General features: G+C 36.8%; 1 protein-coding gene across 1 annotated transcript in view; it reads right to left on the bottom strand.

Moving 5' to 3' along the window:
• Positions 1-2883: 2883 nt before the first annotated feature.
• Positions 2884-15660, bottom strand: part of HOOK1 (hook microtubule tethering protein 1) — a 66487-nt gene continuing 53710 nt past the window's right edge. Inside the window, exons 17-22 of the mRNA XM_008139374.3 lie at positions 13864-13898; positions 13228-13310; positions 12512-12612; positions 10756-10857; positions 8142-8210; positions 2884-3071 (exon numbers count right to left, since the gene is read on the bottom strand). Of these exons, the coding sequence (XP_008137596.1) occupies positions 2901-3071; positions 8142-8210; positions 10756-10857; positions 12512-12612; positions 13228-13310; positions 13864-13898 (561 nt within the window). The 3' untranslated portion in view covers positions 2884-2900. The remainder of the gene's footprint in view (positions 3072-8141; positions 8211-10755; positions 10858-12511; positions 12613-13227; positions 13311-13863; positions 13899-15660) is intronic.

The raw sequence follows: 15660 nt of genomic DNA, 5'->3' as shown, positions 1-15660 counted from the left end.
TTGCTGCACGCACCCGAACCTGGACTGGGGATCGAACCTGCAACCCACGTATGCACCCTTGATGGAGAATGGAACCCGAGACCCTTTGGTGCATGCACCAGTGCTCTAACCACTTAGAAACACTAGCCAGGGCAAGACATTAATTTTTAATCTATACTAAATCATTAGTTCAGTAGTCTTATTTATTAAAAAAATACAGTGAACTTACAATATTTCTCAATACATTAAGTTAATCTCAGGGTAAACATCATTGCCATATGTATACATACTTATTTTAAAAAGAGAAAGTAATATTAATTATACAGCAAATGCTCAAAATTAAAGATAATTTCCAAATGATCTGTGGTTTTACTTTATTATCACTGGGACATTCAACTCATTACCACATAAGATAAGTGCTAAATTTCTCTTCCCTGGTATATGCACTTAAGCATCAGTTATAACACAGACATGTATAATTCATGGTTTATGAGGCATATTTATGATGCTTTACCACCCACAGGGTGTCAATCTCACTCTATTAACCAGATGTGGAAAACAATCTCACTTCTGATCAATTCCTGAATTTCCATATGATTAAATCACAATAATATAGAACTTTAAATTACATCAGTATTGTATAAATACTTATGTATCAAGCAATTTAAATTCTACTTATAAACTAGAAAAGTAGTAAATCACAAAATTTGCTTTTTCTCTATTAAGATAAAAGAATCTAGCTTTAAGTCCTTATTCATAAATTGCACAAATTACTTAGAAATTCCAAGTATAATCGAAAATTTGTGAGCAATTGAATTGTGAAAATATTAATTTATTGGCATTGATGTTTTACAATAAATTTCATTAAAAGGGAGCTTGACAAGGTTGTAAATTTTCAATTATAAGCAAGTAGTAAATACCAAAGGAGCTCATGTCTTACACTGACCAAAATATTCTAAAATGCCATATATGTAGAAAATTTTAATTGGCATGCTAATACATTTTCATTTCACCAAAAGTCACAGGCACGCAGAGACTATAAGGCTATATGAAGAAGCAAACCAACTATAAAACTGCACTGAAAAAAGACACCAAAATCGAAGAGGTAGTCAACAGAAGTAACCCTGATAAAACAAAATATCCTGACAGATGTGCCCTAATCTCAGAGACCAAAATACAGTATGAAAGCAATTCTTGTATTTTCAGTAATTTAAAAAAAATTTACTAGTAGAGAATCAAAAAACCAAGAATCTAAGTAAGTAACACTGCAAATGGAACAATATTTATATTTTCAAGGAAAGGCTAATAAACTCGAGACCCAAGGAGGTCTACAGCCTGCAGGCCAAATCTGAACTAACACCAGTTTTTGTAAGTTTTATTGAAATACAACCACGCCTATTTGGTTTACATACTGTGTATGGCTACTGCTTTCATACTTAAGGGCAGAGCTGATTTACCTGCTACTGATCACATGGCCAACAACACCTAAAGTAACTACTATCTGCCCCTTTACAGAAAAGTGTGCTGACCCCTGCCTGGACTACGCACAAGCGGATAAGTGTGCAGCTGTTGAAGAGTACTGGAAAGATTAACTATGAATGTCACAACACAAGCTATTCAACTTTAAGGAATGCAAATGCTAGTTTTGCCACAACTCAATTCCTTTTCAAACTAAAATAGACCTGACATTTTCTTCTTTTTACTTTTCAATGTTGTTATAAGAAGAGTTAGCATGGCACTGTTCAGTAGAACTTTCTGCAATGATGGAAATACTTTATATCTGCACTAATTCTGTAGCCATTAGCCAATGTGGATACTAAACATTTGAACTGTGGCTGGTGCAACCAAAAACTTAATTTTAATTAGCTTAACTAAAATTGCCACATGTGGCTTGTGGCTACAATATTGAACAGCACATATTTTACTAAACTAATTAAAATTCTAACAAGTAACTCGTGAAAAATGAGAAAGTAACACCTTTGAAAATAACGGGCTTTGGACAGAAATGAACTGAATATCATAAACACAGTCCAAGACAGATTGCTTTCTTATTAAACAAAATTAACTTGATTCCAAATTGTTTCATTGCTGCACCATTTCTTCTTAGGAGGCAAAATTATTATAGCATTTTTAGCAGAAATCCTGATAATTTTATGCTTAAAAGTAAAATAATTATTATCGTTATTAATTATATTAAAGAGCATGTGGATGTTTCACACAAAGTATATTTTTAGCTTGTTTCCCATCAGAAAATCAGTTTATCCACTTACCCTTCCCATTTCCACCATGCCGAATAGAAGCCCTGTTTATAGTAGGTAACAGAAGTATATAACCTCTTCTGAATCTGCAAAACTTACTATTAGTCACTTTGCTATAACAAAGTCATTTCAACAATCAAAACTTCCAAATGTCGTATCTTCTACTTCACGATAAGATATACCCATTCAATGACAGAGTTAGAGGCTAGAGGTCAAGCCTTATATATATCAAGTAAAAAAATACAACTCTTTTATAGTTCTACATGTGCCTACTTTAAGGTTATTTTTATATGGACCAAAACAACAAAATGAATATAGATGCATTTTTAAATTACTTATTACTGATTACACATTGCAAATTAACCAATTTACTGACACAAATGAAACACTAAACTAAAATATACAAAGTCAATTTAAAATTATAATAGTCTCAAAACACAAATGTTTAGGTGGGTGCCTAATTACATCTTCTAATTATTCAAATGTGCTCCCTCAGAGAAATAGCTAATTCTATATTTTGCTTTCAATGTCAGCCAGCAAACTTAATTTCGTGCCTCTTGAACAGCTGATATCCAGCATCATAAACATCTTTTTTTCAGTCTGGTAGTTGGTTGAAAGACACAAACTATTTTAAGGGCACTTCTGCTTGTTGTCTTTAGCAGTTTAATCAGAGGTTGCAGCAGGAACTTTAACAGAGAGATTTCTTCGGGAGTTGGTGATGTGCCGCTGCTGTGCTAGGAAAGACCGTGCAGGAGGACAAGCAGCAGGGTCTTTGCCAGCCCCGCTGCTGCTCACAAGTCTAGATTCCATCCCCAGTTTCTGGAATGCTAGACTCTGAACAAAAATAAAAAAAAAAAAAAATGACTACTTAGAGTTAGAGTTTAAAGTGCTTTCTACAGACATAAAGTTATTTAATCCTCAAAACAATACTACAAATCTGGTGTTTGCCTCGTTTTTTAATTTAAAGAATAAGAATGCAGAAGTTAATTCATCTGTACCTGGTACTGCTAGTAAGAAGAAAATAAGGGCATAAAACCTAGTTTCTCTATGTAAATCCACTAAATATAAAATCATTAAAAATAGCACCTTAAAATAATGCTCTAGAACTAACTTTAATTACAAGAACAATTAAAATAAAAAGGTTCCAAAGCAAAATTCTGCGTTTGGGCAATCACTCCACCCACAATGAGCACCCATAACACAATATAAAAGCTTGGGTCAAAGGTTACCCTAAGTGTGACCCCTGGATTAACATTAGCACCAACAAGAATTTGTTAAAAAACGTAAGTTCTACCTGTAAATGCTACCCAGACCTAGTGAGTAAGAAGCTCTGTAGGAGAGTCCAATATTTTAACAAAGTCTTCAGATGCATGCTTAAGTTTGAGAACCACAATCTAGTTCAAATTTACTATGATCTATCTACGTATTGATACCTGACAAAATTACTATAGTTGTGGCTATTGGGTTTCTTAGTAAGGGAAATCATTACTTCTTTCTCACTAGACCACATCACACAAGTTTACTGAACTGAGAATAATTAGTGATTAGTATAAGACACAGAATCAAGTAGATGCTCAAAACATATAACTTGAAAAATGAATAAATAATGCATTATTTAGCTTTAATATTTTTAATGATTTATGTACCAAAAGGCCACAGAGATCTGGGAAGATGGCGGCAGTTTAGGTGGAAGCTACACTAACCTCCTCCCCAGACCAAAATGGAATTACAACTAAAGAATGAAAAAAATCATCCTGAATAACTAACTGAAGACAAGCTTGAGAGAAGCCTTATAACCACAGACTCACAGAAGTCACACCAAGAATGGTAGGAAGTGCAGAGGCATGAGAAGGCTGGCTGGGCTCCTATGGGGAGCAGCTAAAGTTCTTGAGAAATATCTCAGCTGTGGGAGTGGGGGGAGTTATTGCCCCTGAGAGGTATAGGGTCTAAACCCCAATGCAGGCTCCCAAGCCTAGAACAACAGAACTGGGAAAGGAGCCCACATAACACCCGGCTGTGAAAAGCAGTGGGGTTTCTGTCTACCAGGGAGAGACAGAATAGAGATGGAAGCACCCTCTTAAAGGGTCAACACACAATATTTCGTTTGCAGCCACTCACCCTGGCTCTGGCAGAGAGAGGGCAGTGAACTGGAGCTGCATGAGGAGAGTCTACGGTTGGTGGCTCTGGGGAGAGAGCTGAAGGGTCAGCCACCAGGATCCTTGTGCTGAGTCATTCCTGCATACTGCAGAAGCCATCTTTCTCCAGCAAAGCATTCCCCTCCATGTGGCATCAGCCTGGGGGTAAGCAATAGTCCTACCTGCTGCATGCCTCTTGTCCTACCCTGTGGAGTTACACCCTCCTGAGGAGTACAGCCTGAGGTTCTTTCAGTAACTAAACCTACCAGGCAGCCTACAAGCAGAGGTAGAACTCTGGGTACTTTGAAACAAAGCCAGCCTTGGTGCTCAGCTTGGTGCTTTCTGCATGCACCTAGGTCCAGCAAGGGGAGCCACAAGCTGTGGATCACTGATAGCAGCAAACAGGTTGCCCAGAGCCAGTCATAGGCAGTGCCTGACATAGACCTGCAGCTGAATCCCCCTCAAGAGGCCCAGAACCAATACACCCAGTGGCCAGCTTCAGAGAACAACAGAGCAGAATCCAGTAAGCTTCACAAGCAACATTTCTTCAGGAAGACATTGTCAGGCATCAAACCCTGCCAAGGCAAATTCCATTTCACGTGATTATCAGCTGCACAACAGTTTCCATAATGCCTTGGTGCTTAAGCCTCACAGCTGGACAGCCTGAGGGTCAAACGCATGCACGAACAGGCTAATAGTAATCAAGACTCAATTACAACAAGAGGGCCGACATAACACACACAGGAACATTCAGAGCACCCAGCTCAGGTGATCAAGGAGACTGCACCATTGGGTCCCACAGGACACCTACTACATAAGGCCACCCTAGTAAGACTGGGAGGCATAAGGAACTATCAGAAAGGAAAACTAAGAAAACAATTCCATTCAAAATTGCTTCAAAAAGAATACAATACCCAGGAATAAATTTAACCAAGAATGTAAAAGACCTGTACTTGGAAAAGTATAAGACACCGAAGAAATAAACTGAAGAAGATGCAAATAAGTGGAAGCATATACCTTGTTCATGAATAGGAAGAATTATCATTAAAATGTCCATTCTACCCAGAGAAATCTATGAATTCAATGCAATTTCTATCAAGATACCAATGGCATATGTCACACAATTATTCCCAAATTTTATATAGAACCACAAAAGACCCCAAATAGCAATATGATCATGAGAAAAAAGAACCAAGTGGGAGGACTCATACTACCTATCATCACACTGTACTACAAGGCCATAGTTATCAAAAAAGCATGGTGCTCAGCTGGTGTGGCTCAGTGGTTGAGTGTTAACCCATGAATCAGGAGGTCATGGTTCGATTACTGGTTAGGACACATGCCTGGGTTGTGGGCTTCATCCCCAATAGAGGGCTTGTAGGAGGCAGCCAATCGATGATTCTCTCTCATCATTGATGCTTCTATCTCTTTCTCCCTCTCCCTTAAATCAATAAAAACATATTTTTAAAAACACTTTTAAAAAACAGTATAGTACTACTGGCATAAAAAAAAAAGTCATATAGATCAATGGAACAGAAGAGATAGTCCAGAAATAACCCCATGCCTTTACAGCAATATTTGAACAAAGGAGGCAAAAACATACAATGGGGTAAAGCTAGTCTATTAATGCAAGTGTTGGAAAATTGGACAGATAAATGCAAAAAAAAAAAAAAAATGAAACCAGACCATCTTCTTACACCACACACAAGAATAAACTAAAAATGGATTACAGACTTAAACATTAGGCTCATAAAAATCCTAAACATAGGCAGTAAAATTACAGCCATTTCTCGTAGCAATATTTTTTTCTGATATATCTCCTAGGGCAAGGGAAACAAAGAAAAATGAACAAACAGAACTACATCAAACTAAAAAGTTTTTTCATAACACGGGAAACCATCTATAAAATGAAAAGACAATCCACTGAATGGGAGAACATATTTGCCCATACATTTGATAAGAGGTTAATATCCAAAATTTATAAATAACTTATAAACTCAACACCAAATAAAAACAAACAATCCAATTAAATAACAAAAAGGACATATAGATGGCCAATAGACATATGAAAAGATGCTCAAGCTCATTAATCATCAGAGAGATGTAAATTAACACCACAATGAGATACCAGAATGGCTATCATTAATATATCACAAACAAGGTGGGACTGAAGACTAGTGCAGCCACTGTGGAAAGCAGTATGGAGACACTTCAAAAAATTAAAATTGGAACTGCCTTATGACCCAGTGATTCCACTTCTGGGAATTTATCTGAAGAAACCAGAAACACTAATTCGAAAGAATATATACACCCCTATGTTCATTGTAATGTTATTTACAATAGCCATGATTTGGAAGTAACCCAAGTATCCATCAGCAGATGAGTGGATAAAAAAGCTCTGGTACATTTACACAATGGAATACCAGTTGGCTGTAAAAAGAAAATTTTACACTTTTCGACAGCATGGATGGACCTGGAGAATATTATGCTAAGTGAAATAAGCCAGTCTGAGAGAGACAAGTGCCATATGATTTCACTCATATGTGGAATCTAATGAATAAACTGAGATAACAAGCAAAATAGAGACAGACTCTCGTAGATAGAGAGAAGATTGACAGCTCTGGCATGGGAGCGGCTGGGGATGGTGGAGGGATTGAGCAAAAAACAAAAAACAAAAAGAACTCATGGACAACAATGTGGTGATTGCATGGGGAGGAGGTAGTGGAGGTGAAGGAAGGTATGGAAGGATTAATGGTGATGAAAAAAAATATATATATATATTTTTAAAAGGGCCACAGGAGAACAAAGAAAATAATCCATAGTCCTCTATATTAACTAGGATGATTAACCCAAGATGGAAGATTCTGGAAACACTTCACAAGTAATTTCCTTCAAAGCCTTGTTAAATTAAGTCAGATTTTACCAAATAGAGCAGTGAAGGAAAGAAAAGAGAACAAAAAGTTTGATGGCATGAAAGAAACAAAGCATGTCTGAGGAGGGACAACTAGTTCTATGTGGTAAAGCACAGGGGGGTCTATAAATTAATATTCTCTCATACTAAATAAGCAGCACTTATGGTAGGTTGTGCTTGCATTAATATCTATTCTAGCTGATTAGAATAACCCAAAAGAACCATGAAATGCTACTTTTCTTGAAAACATCCTACAGATATTCAGAGTAAAAAAGCAAAAACATTTTAAATTATTTTATATTATTTTTCTCCTTGTAAGGACAATTACTGAGGAGTCGTCCCTGGATTTAAAAACAAAAACAAAAAACAAATACATTAAAGGACACACTGAGAGGCTTCAGGGGATGTTAAAATAAATGCTGATTATTAGAAGCACTTCATGTTGCATTACACAGATATTCACATTTCTAAAGAAACCTTTTATGCAACACAAATATAATGTTTTAACTCAAATAAAGCAATTTTAAAAATATTTATGGATTGTTGCATGTACACTTCATGTGCTTTAAGTAAAGGTGGATGAGTCATGAGATCAATTTACTGATTTTGAAAACGTAAAAATCAACTAAACACATTAAACTAAAATATATAGTTAATTGGGATTATGACCAACATTTAAAAAAAAAAGAGTATGACAGAAAATATCTTAATGCAATGCACATAGGGTAACTTGTTTACATATATAATATGTGTATATAGTGATCTGTGGTATAAATACATTTTCATCAATGTTTCCTGATCAAAATGTTTGATAAACACTGTTCTAAACATCCAATCATTGGCTGAATTTCAACTCACCTTATTATACCAGGCAGAAACAATTAGTTTTTCTTCATAATCACGGAATTTTGCTACTTTACATTCACTCTGGAAAAAGAAAGGAAGACTACTAAAATCCTCCAAATAACCCCAAATTACTAAAAATAGTAACAACATTTCTTCGTATGTTTATTATTGAGAGAATTGGGTGAATGCATTTTGAGGTATAAAAAATTGTCGAAACATAGATTCAATCATGGAGAAATGCATGTATAACAGCTTTATAAAGGAGTAAGATTGCGACTAGTAAATCTTTATTTCAGGAATTTTACTGGTAAAACAGGTATTAAAAAACAAAAACAAAGCCCACAAGAACTAGTGATTCTTATGCTACTATCCTTTATATCTAGAAAAAAGTAACAACTGGTTTAGGTAACAAAACAGAGCTGCACCTATTTTGAAGAGTAAAAACTAAGAAGAAGAAGGATGTAATAAAAAATATCCCTGGAAATCCTTTAAATCTCCTATAAGGCTTAGTGTAGGTTTTTATCTCTCAGTTCTTAATGACCTGTGTACTAGATTGCCTGTGGTCATAGTTACAAGCCACCTTAGTGACAGACTTCCATTTCTTAATTACTCTAATACAACTACTTTTATTATTTTACTGAGTACCAGATATAGTTGATTCATTAAAAAAATCATAACCTTAAAACATTTGAATGTTTTCACAGCAAGATGCTGATGATACAAAAAGCATACAGAAAATGAGGGAGGCAAGATGCCTTTCTTCTGGCTCACACCCACTCCAGGCAAACACTCCCCAAGAAAGATGGCAGAGAGAATAACCTCTGCTATTTATCTTACTCTACTCTTCTACTTTTTTCAGTGTACAGATAAATACACATAAATTAAAGGCCCAAGTGCTGTGACTTAGAGCCCTAGAGGTAGAGGCACCACTCTGTCATCATACATGTTGGGGAGCTGCATTTCAAGCACCAAAAATGCTGTCCATTCTCACTGGCTTTTGATGGGAAGTGAATAGTCAGAGCAACTTAGATTTCAGAGACTCAGTCCACGTCTCATTACTTGAACCAGAGAGGAATGGTGATTACTTTTTTTTTTATTGATTTTTTTTTTTTTTTTTTTTTTTTAGAGAGGGAGAGAGAGAAACATTGAACGGCTGCCTTCTGCACACCCCCTACAGGGGATCAAGCTTTTAATTCAGGCATTGATTGCCCTGACCGGTAATCAAACCAGCAACCTTTAAGTGATTGTTTGATTACCAACTAACTGAGCCACACTGGCCAGGGAGAAAGATGATCACTTTAAGATAAGTTACTAATAAAGCTGACAACTTGGCCTCTGATTTATGTAATATTTAATGGTGGGAGTACAGAGATATAAGATACAGCCTCTGGCCTCAGTTCACAGCCTTCTAGCCTAATTCAAAAAATACTACTGTGGAATGAATTCATGAGTTCACAGTGCATGGACAAACTCTGGAGAGAGAATTAATTTTGCTTAAGGAATCCAGGGAAAGCTTTACCCAGGAAGACATCTGAGTTGAATCCTCAAGAATGAATAGCATTTCTGCAGAGAGATACCCGCTAACCAGTGCTTTTGAAAAGAGCCAATATGGCCTGAACGGGAACTTATAGAAAGTACACATAAGACTGTTGTGTATTCTGGGTATTCAAGTCTTTAAATCTTTAAATAAAATATTTTTACCACAGCCCATATCTACTGGCTCAGAAATGACACGAAGAAAGTGATAAGTGAACATAATGTGTTTCTTTGAAATAAAGCATTCCTATTTGATTCAAATAGAAACCAATGATCAATTATGAGAATTTCAAGGCGAGTATATAGAATTCAACAGGGCTCTGCAATTACCCATATGTGATTATGAGGAAGTATATACTGACTTCAAGAATAACATCAAATCTCACTACAGTATTAAGAACAGAAGTTTTGTGATACACTTTGCAAAGAAAAGTAGAACATGCCCAATTATAAAAATCTAAGAATATACAATTCGGTATTGACATACTTATACTTCACCCAATTCATAAAAATAACATAACCACTGATATAAAAATAACTCTAAAATTTAAAGATGTTACTACCACCATAACTTTGCATGGTCAGTAACAAACTGGCACTTTATTCAAGGGCTTACTGAGATTTTGAAGTACTTCCTTCTCTCAGGAATTCCACCTAGTAAGTTTGTTTGGGTCCCCATGGGACCAGGGAAAAGAGATAAGATATATTTGGTGAACTGAATACAGTTCTCTATTTAAAAGGTGAGCTTGGTTTCTTTCTTTCATTTCACTTCCTTTTTTTTTTTTTTTCTGAATGAACTCTCGTCCACATAATTTTAAAAGGAGTATGATAGTGGAGTCTATTAAAAACTCATAAGAGACATCCATAGGCTGGCTGTTACGAGGGAGGGAGATACAATGCAGCAGAGAGCACAAACTGCAGAGACCCATCTCGTGGGCCAGTGAGATGCTCTGCAATGAACACACAGTGCTAAAACAGAGTATTTCTAACTTCTTGTGAGACTTGATCATTAATGGCTAATATATGTCAACAGTTAATTATCAGGATTATACAGAATAATTAAGAGGAGAGTATGAATATGAAGTTTTACCTCCAGAATCTCAATTCTTCTCTCTTTCTCTGCCAACTGCTTTCTAAGCAGCATTATTTCAGCTGATGCTGGATTTAATTTAGGATCTAAAGTTTTTATTACCTGTTTAAAGAAAAAAAAGTATGTTCACTTTATCTTATAAAATGTTGAAATGTAAGAACACAGTCTACAAAATCAGTGTCGTGGAAAATTATACAGGAAGTGATCCAGCAACTAACTATAATTTGTCTCATAATTTAATTTTAATTACAAAATAATTTATTCTATAGGTGAGAAAGAGAATAAAAATTCAGTACAAAAATGAAAAAATCCCCATCTCAAAATCAAATGTCCCTTCTCCAAGGCTCAATAATCAGGGATAGTTATTTGGCCTTAACCAACCTTGAGCACTGAAGTCTTGAAGCATATCAAAAATGAGACTGAATGACTGCATGGAGCAGAGTGCCTCCCCCACTGATGACTGGATTTCATGTAACATTCATTTTGCTAAGCTTTAAGAAGATCTTGCAGTTTATCTGTTGCTATAGATACTATTTACGCCTTAATGAATATTATATAAAACTTAAACATAAAAAGGGCAGACATTAGCAATATTTTCAAACTTTATAATAAAACTAGAGGCCCAGTGCATGATTGAATCATGCACGTGTAGGGTCCCCTACACGCTTTTGCTTTTCGCGGTGGAGCTGGGTGCCTGTCCACTGGTGCACCAGGCCTTTCAGAAGCCTCCGGCTCGGCACCCAGCTCCCCCACTTTTGATGGTCCGCGGCCGCTGAGGGGGGCTACCCTGCTGTTGAGAGGCACAGGGGGCGGGACTCCCGCCCCCTGCGCCTCTCAATGGCCGCTGAGGGGGGCTGCCGCGGACACCTGGCTACCTTGCCCCCCCTGCGCCTCTCAACGGCCAGATCCGCAGCCGCTGAGGGGGTCTGCCGCGGACACCCAGCTGCGCCTCTCAACGGCAGGGTAGCCAGGTGTCCGCGGCAGCCCCCCTCAGCGGCCATTGAGAGGCGCAGGGGGCGGGAGTCCCGCCCCCTGTGCCTCTCAACAGCAGGGTAGCCCCCCTCAGTGGCAGCGGATCCGTGCCTCTCAATGGCCAGATAGGCCACCCCGAGTCCCGCCCCCCAGCCTCCTGCCGTCCCAATCGTGGGCGTAGCGGAGTGATGGTAATTTACATGTTACTCTATTATTAGATAGGATTCTTTTTTTTTTCATTCAGTATATTGAAAACAGTACATTGACATTTTGTGAAAGAATACTTATAATTGGGAAAATATATGGTATTCATGAAAATAAAATATTTTATGAAAACATCACTTTACAGATATTTAGTAAAAAATATAAAATAAAAAGATTAGTGTGGTGAACATTAGAACAGTATATAACTGCCTAAGCTAGACTAAATGCTAAAATACTTTCAAACAAATTTAAATAGCTAAATTTTCACAAAAGGCAAACATGCCTTCATTTTAAAGCTAACGGTGCTGTATATCACAGTGGTCATTTTCTCTAAAGAGGTCACTGCTGTCCATGCTTAACTGTTTCTGTAAGCCATGCGTTCATTTTACCTGAGGCTGATGAGTGAGAGGAGAGGATGGGAGGACTGACCTGGAACCCACCAGGAGCCTGACAGGCAAGACGGAGAGTGGGGAGGGAAGTGACTTGACAGGGAAACAAGAAGAGCAGTACAATCAGGTGGAACAGGCCTACTGAGCACCTGCGTCACAGAGGCGGGAGTTCTATAGGGAAGATCACTCACATTTCTTGCTTTCTCTAAGTACATTTTATATCGTTCCTCCATTGCTTTCATATCTTCATCTTTCTTTTGAAGAGCAGCTTCAAGTTCACTGATTTTTTGTGCTATTGTTGAAAATGAAATGAAATAATCAATTACTCCCTATTTAAAATACTCCATCCTCACACACAAAAATATACATTTATCACATTTATTTTCTAGGGACTAAAGAGAAACCTTTTATTTATTCTTTGTAGTGAATTTTTATCTAAAACTTTTAAATTGCAACCGATATATCCTTGATCATTTCATATTATTTTTTTCTTAAAAATATCTACAATCTGCTTTATCTAGCTATTTCTCTTCTTTCAATTAAGTATTTCAATGAGCAAACATACTGTACAATTTTAGCACAACCATCATGAGAAAATAAAACATTCTTTTATGCAATGTTTGAAGTTCATTTTAATCTGATTTTAAATCCTTTTATTTATATTTTCATAGTATTAATTCTATTATATTACAAAATGTTTGATACTCCTATATATCAATAAGTTCATGTTCTTAGACTTACTTTTTTGCATTAAGATTATATCATTTATTACTTAATCACTAAAAATTATCATAGCACTTATTTGCAATGTATGTATCTATACTTTGTCCAAAAACTTATACATAATTCTTGTATTCATCAACTAAAAAGGGCAAGTCCTTAGAACCAGGTTTTTACAAATACCTACCATTCTGGTTTACATCTGGCTGAAGATCTTCAATGAGCTCTTGTTTCTTCTGTAATTCTTCATGTACCTCTGTTAGTTTTTCCCTAAGCAGTAGAAAGAAGAGCAAGGAGCTTTGGAGCCAAACAGATCTAAGAATGAAAACTGGTTTTCTGCCACATAATATTTGTGGACTGTGGGCTCATCACTTTCTGATCCTTACTCTCCTCACCTATGAAATGGGAATAATATCTGCCAAATATTATAGGGATTGTTGTGAAGAAGTAAATTGGTTGGCACATGCTGGGTGCAAAAAATGTGAAATTATTCCCCCTACAACCTTTGCTTCCTAAGAAAGTTACAACACGTATTTTATAGGATAAACATCCCTTTTTCCACATAATCTAGTGCTGATAGTTGCCAGCTCTGTAAACCCCTCAATGGTATCAGTAAATGAAAAATGTGAGCGTTGGGATCACTGGCAGGCAGGCTGAAACTTCTAGCACATTTTTTCTTTTCACTTTTTGATGGCAATGGTGAACATTCAATTGGAATCAGGTATTTGTTTTCATAAACAAAATCAGAAAAGGATATTAACTTTAAATCCTTTTAACACCCTTCCCCTCTCATAATTTGAAATGAAATACCAATTCTACTTACATATGAGCTTCCAACTTCTGCTTTAGGTTGCTGGACTATAAAAATTAAAAACAGTTGCTGTAAGATAACTATTGTGGCAACAATAAATTTTCCAGACATCAGAATCACTTTATCTCCTTTTGAAGGCATATTATTTAAAATATAAATGTGCTAAAAATTTATATATCTAATAATAAACTTTTAAAAACATAAAATTTAGGTATTTTTCACTTCAAAAGGAAAGGAAAGAAGAATAGGAAATGAAATAAGATGAGTACAATAGTAAAAAGAAAATGCTTCATATTTCTGAATACAATGCAAATACAATTTGAACTTGAAGAAAAATAGAAAATGCAAGCTGAACGTGATATATGGAGGAGTATCAAACACTGAAATGGCTACAGAATCATTTATCCTATATAATAAAAGGCTAATATGCAAATCGACCAAATGGCAGAATGACCAGTCGCTATGATGCACACTGACCACTAGGGGGCAGACGCTCAACGCAGGAGCTGCCCTCTGGTGGTCAGTGAGCTTCCACAGGGGGAGTGCCGTTCAGCCAGAGGCCGGGCTCACGGCTGGCAAGCCCAGCAGCGGTGGCGTGGCAGCACTAAGTATGTCTGACTAAGCCGTCAGTCGGACATCCCCCGAGGGCTTCTGGACTGCAAGATGGTGCAGACTGGGCTGAGGGATGACTTCCCCCACCGCCCCACCACCGCCCAGCCCGAGTGCACGAATCTTGTGCACCGGGCCTCTAGTTTAAAATAAAATGCTTAAGATTTTAGGACTTTAATGAAGAATGGACTGAAATAACTAACTTATCTTTATAATAAACCTTAATCATTATAAATGCAAACACTTTAATATTAATATAAAAATGAAGTCATTAGATTTTGTTAAAAAATAAAATTCAAAACATAAAATTTCCTTTAAAAAAACCAGAAATTAGCCAAAACCGGTTTGGCTCAGTGGATAGAGCATCGGCCTGCGGACTCAAGGGTCCCAGGTTCGATTCCGGTCAAGGGCATGTACCTTGGTTGCGGGCACATCCCCAGTAGGGGGTGTGCAAGAGGCAGCTGATCGATGTTTCTCTCATCGATGTTTCTAACTCTCTATCCCTCTCTCTTCCTCTCTGTGAAAAATCAATAAAATATATTTAAAAAAATAAAATAAAACCAGAAATTAAAATTGCAATAGTAGTTCTGTATCACCTACTGAATAGCTGCAGAGCTTAAAAATATATAATTTGAGTCCTGTCAGTGTGGCTCAGAGGTTAGAGCATTGGCCCGTGCACCAAAGGGTCACAGGCCCGATTCCTGGTCAAGGGCATGTACCTAGATTTACAGTTTGTTCCCCAGCCCAGGTCAGGATGCATGTAGGAAGCAACTAATTAACGTGTCTCTCTCACATGGTGTTTCTCTCTCTCTTTCCTCCCCAACTCATTTTCCTCCCTTCCTTCCACTCTCTCTGAAAATCAATGGAAAAAATATCCTCATGTGAGGGTTAACCAAAACAAATATATCTCTAAATTTACATATATATACATATATGTCTATATGTCTACATAACTCTATCTTTCTATCTTTATGTATATAATTTGGACACTAACACAATTTTTTAAAAGATAAAGAAATTTAAAATTTTAATCCAAAATGTACTCCTCCAAATAGATCCGATTTTTCAATTATTCCCTAATGTGTCTTAAAAAATATATTTGTATCAGAGAGGTTACAATACCGTATATATGCACATATGAGATGCCGCCATGCATGAGACGATTTCTATTTTCCAAGCCCCCAGGGAAAAAAGAAAAAA

The sequence above is a fragment of the Eptesicus fuscus genome, chromosome 9 (genome assembly GCF_027574615.1).
Source record: "Eptesicus fuscus isolate TK198812 chromosome 9, DD_ASM_mEF_20220401, whole genome shotgun sequence".
Lineage (NCBI taxonomy): Eukaryota > Metazoa > Chordata > Mammalia > Chiroptera > Vespertilionidae > Eptesicus > Eptesicus fuscus.
Note: the sequence above shows the minus strand (reverse complement) of the source record. Positions and strands in the feature narration are given on the sequence as shown.